Raw genomic sequence first — 3,512 nt, forward strand, 5'->3', positions numbered from 1 at the left:
GCAAAGCAGATTTTATGGCACTGTTGGGTGTAAGTAATTTCTACACACGCTACTGTGGCGTAGTGGCCGAAGTGGTTTTTACGCACAAGGTTAAAGTGTAGTGGGTCAGGAAAGGTGTATATCTTTCACAAGGAGGAATGAAAAAGGAGTTTGCATCAAGTTAAAGGGTTTGTGTAATATAGTAGAGTACAGTTTACACTTTAAGTCTTAGAAAAGTTTTTTTTTTTAAAGTTTGAGTGAAAGTCTGGATTTTACTGGGAACATTTTGGGATCAGAATGACTACCACGATGGAGAAATCCAAAAAGTTTTGCATTGATGCGCTCCTGGCGCACGACGTGGAGCAGAGGACGGACATAGACGGTGCGTCCACGGGATTGTTTCACAGCACAAGCCCCGATGAGAGTCCACTGTCAAATCGCGGGTCAGAGTCGTCCTCCCCTCATCCAAACCCTCCAAACTCCTCTCCTGTCCCTCCAGGAGTCCTGTCCAAATCCCATCTCTTCAACCTTTCTCAGTCAGGATTCAGTGCTTTACATCAAGTGGGTCTTATCGGAATGCATCCAGGATCGATGTATCCTCTGGCGGCCCTCGGGGCCCAGTATCCCGCCTTTATGTATCCCGGCTTCACGCAGCTGGTTCAGCCATACCCGGAGCAGATGAAAGGAGGCGGTATGGCTGCAGCGCTCCCCGTGGAGCCATGGATCCGAGCTGGGGTGGTAATGCCCAGACTTGATGAATATGGTGGTGAGTGATTTTTATTTGAGATATTTTCCTTTGCATGAACTGAAAGTGGCTCCTGCTTGTTTGTTGTTTCGTAAATGTTTGGATTTTATAAGCAAATGTAGTAGAAAAGCTGGCCAAGAAGTTTTTTTTAATTCAAATAATAATAATAATAATAATAATGATAATAATAATAATAATAATAATAATAATAATAATAATAATAATATCATTATTTGTTTTCTAAAGAATCAAATATAATTTTTGTCTTATATTATTATTTTAAAGACATCCAGTGTTGCCGTTAGTCTTAATTTTGATATGCTGGCTCTTTTGGACAGTTATATCAAGTCATACACATAAGATACAATTTTTACAATGAAGATATAAAAAAAAATCTGCCACTCAATCAACTGTTAATATTTATAGTTTTTTTCATCAAGGTAATGGACCTTTTTTTATTAGGGCGTATCACCCTTCTCTAAAGCAATCCTGTCATGCCAATAAATGTTAAGGGAGAGAGAGAAATGATGTACAGGCTGGTAGGCATGTCACATCCGTACAATCATCTGGGTACTTCAGGATTTTATCATCTCAGACTGTATTTCTTTTTATTATCATTATCATTCCGATTTTTATTTTGGTTCTCTATCAGTATTTGTGAGTGCAGGCCTTTGTTCTCTCACATAGGCTCCAACAATGGTAATATTTATTACTGTGCAAATAGATTAATAGACATATAAATAATTCAATTATGTCTGTTTTGCCCCCTGTCAGGATCAGGTCAGGCAGCTCTTTTGGGAAAGTGTCGCAGACCCAGGACAGCTTTCACCAGTCAGCAGCTGTTGGAACTGGAAAACCAATTCAAGCTCAACAAGTACCTGTCCAGACCTAAACGCTTTGAGGTGGCCACCTCGCTCATGCTGACAGAGACTCAGGTTAGAATTTAAGACAACTAAGGGAATATACAGTATTGTGTATTTATGTGTATTTGTTATCTATGTACCTGCCATATCAGAACTTGAATTAGAAATGGGTTACTAGTCAAATCAACTCACAGCAGCAGTTAGGGTATTGAAGCAAATGAAGAAAATAGATTTTCTTTGATTTATTTTTTCAGTAGCTTACCAGTATTTCTCTTGGCTTGCTCACTCATCTACCACACTGCAATACTTTCTTTAATTTCTAGGTCAAGATCTGGTTCCAGAACAGACGAATGAAGTGGAAAAGAAGTCGCAAAGCCAAGGAACAATCAAGCCCAACCTCCCTGACTAACACAGAAAGACCCAGGGTTGATATACACTGTATCAAGCCTCACAGTGGTTCTCTCAGTTCAAGCCCTGAGGATGAAGAAGAGATAGGAGAGGAAGATTATGAAAAGGAGGAGATGGGGTCACTGACAGAAGGCTCTTTGGGTCCACTTGGCTTCTCAATGCATCCAGGTGGAGGAATGGGGAACTACAGTTCTTACTCAGAAGAGGAGATAGATTAGAAAAGAATAAACAGGGTTTTCCATAGTTGTAAACTTTAGCGTACATGTATTGTGGTGACTATGTTTATTACATTTAAAATTACAGTTCACGGTGTAATATGGTGCATAAATCTGATAGAATTTCTGAAACCATATCTCTATCTGGACCTCCCAATATAGTAGATATTGACTTCTACCCTGCAAGATTAGTATACTATAAAACCAGAATAATTCCATTTTTATCTCTCTGGCCATTTCGTGTTGTAACAATACATGCAGATCAAGCCTTGGTTTATATATAATTTTTCTGTGTGATTTATAATTATGACAGTGGTAACACTGTGAAAAGGGGTCAATGTCCCTATTCCAAATATCTTTTGCTGTAAATTAGCAATGTTATACAGTGGTGTGTTTTGTTTCTTCACAACAAGAATGAATTGGATTGAAGCTTTCTGATTCTATCGACCCTTGCTGTGTGGATTTTGCATGTTCTCCCTATGCCTGTTTGTATGTTTGTTTATTTTTTCTACAGTCCAGAAATGTGTGTTAGGTTGATTGTGATTTTCAGTTGGCTGTAGGTGTGTGGGATGGTTTTGTATTTAACCTGTGACTGACTGGTGATGAACACGGGTAAGGTGTAGCACTGCCTGGATAGATATCCTAATACTCTCTAAAGTCTGGTCCCTGGGGCCACTGGGTAGTTGGAGATGTTTCCTGCTTCAACAGAACTGACTGAAATTTATGAATCTTTGTGCAGAACTTGAAAACAATCTGTTGGAGCTATTTGATTTTGATCTGGTTTTGGAGCAGAGAAACAGCTAAATCTCAAGGACCAGAGTTTAACATCCCTGCAGTGAAGGATGACACGGGTGTAGCAAATGGATTTAAATGCACTTAAACTAAATAAATTTATTGTCACTTTCTTTAAAAGATGAGCCAGTCAGTCTTAAACTATACTGTCTGGGCTGTTACACTTGAGGATTTTTTTGTGCTCATATTCCAAGACTTTACACTAATGTTATAGGGTGGAAGAAAACAAAAAACACAATTAAAACTTTTTTCTGGTCTTTTTTTTCTTTTTATTATTTCATAATGTATTTTTGTTGTGTTTTGTTTTGATTTATAACAATTTTTAATGTTTTCAATGTAATTTAACATAATATATTATAATATATTTCTCTTAATTGTGACACTAGGAGTTTCTGTAGACAAAAAGTTTTAAAAATAAAACTGAATTCATGTCTGTGCATGGACCCAAGTGTGAATGACACTGTGTAAGTTATAATTAAAATGGGTTTTAATTTATTAAGTAAAGTCGCA

General features: G+C 37.6%; 1 protein-coding gene across 1 annotated transcript; it reads left to right on the plus strand.

Moving 5' to 3' along the window:
* Positions 1–276: 276 nt before the first annotated feature.
* Positions 277–2,213, plus strand: LOC306766893 (uncharacterized protein; the record flags this gene model as incomplete). The annotated part of the gene is made up of 3 exons (XM_079254751.1): positions 277–745; positions 1,499–1,659; positions 1,911–2,213. 3 exons carry the CDS (start codon positions 277–279, stop codon positions 2,211–2,213), a joined length of 933 nt encoding a protein of 310 aa, XP_079110877.1.
* Positions 2,214–3,512: the final 1,299 nt, after the last annotated feature.

This window comes from Telmatherina bonti (genome assembly GCF_933228915.1).
Source record: "Telmatherina bonti genome assembly, chromosome: 15".
In the NCBI taxonomy this organism is placed as follows: Eukaryota; Metazoa; Chordata; class Actinopteri; order Atheriniformes; family Telmatherinidae; genus Telmatherina; species Telmatherina bonti.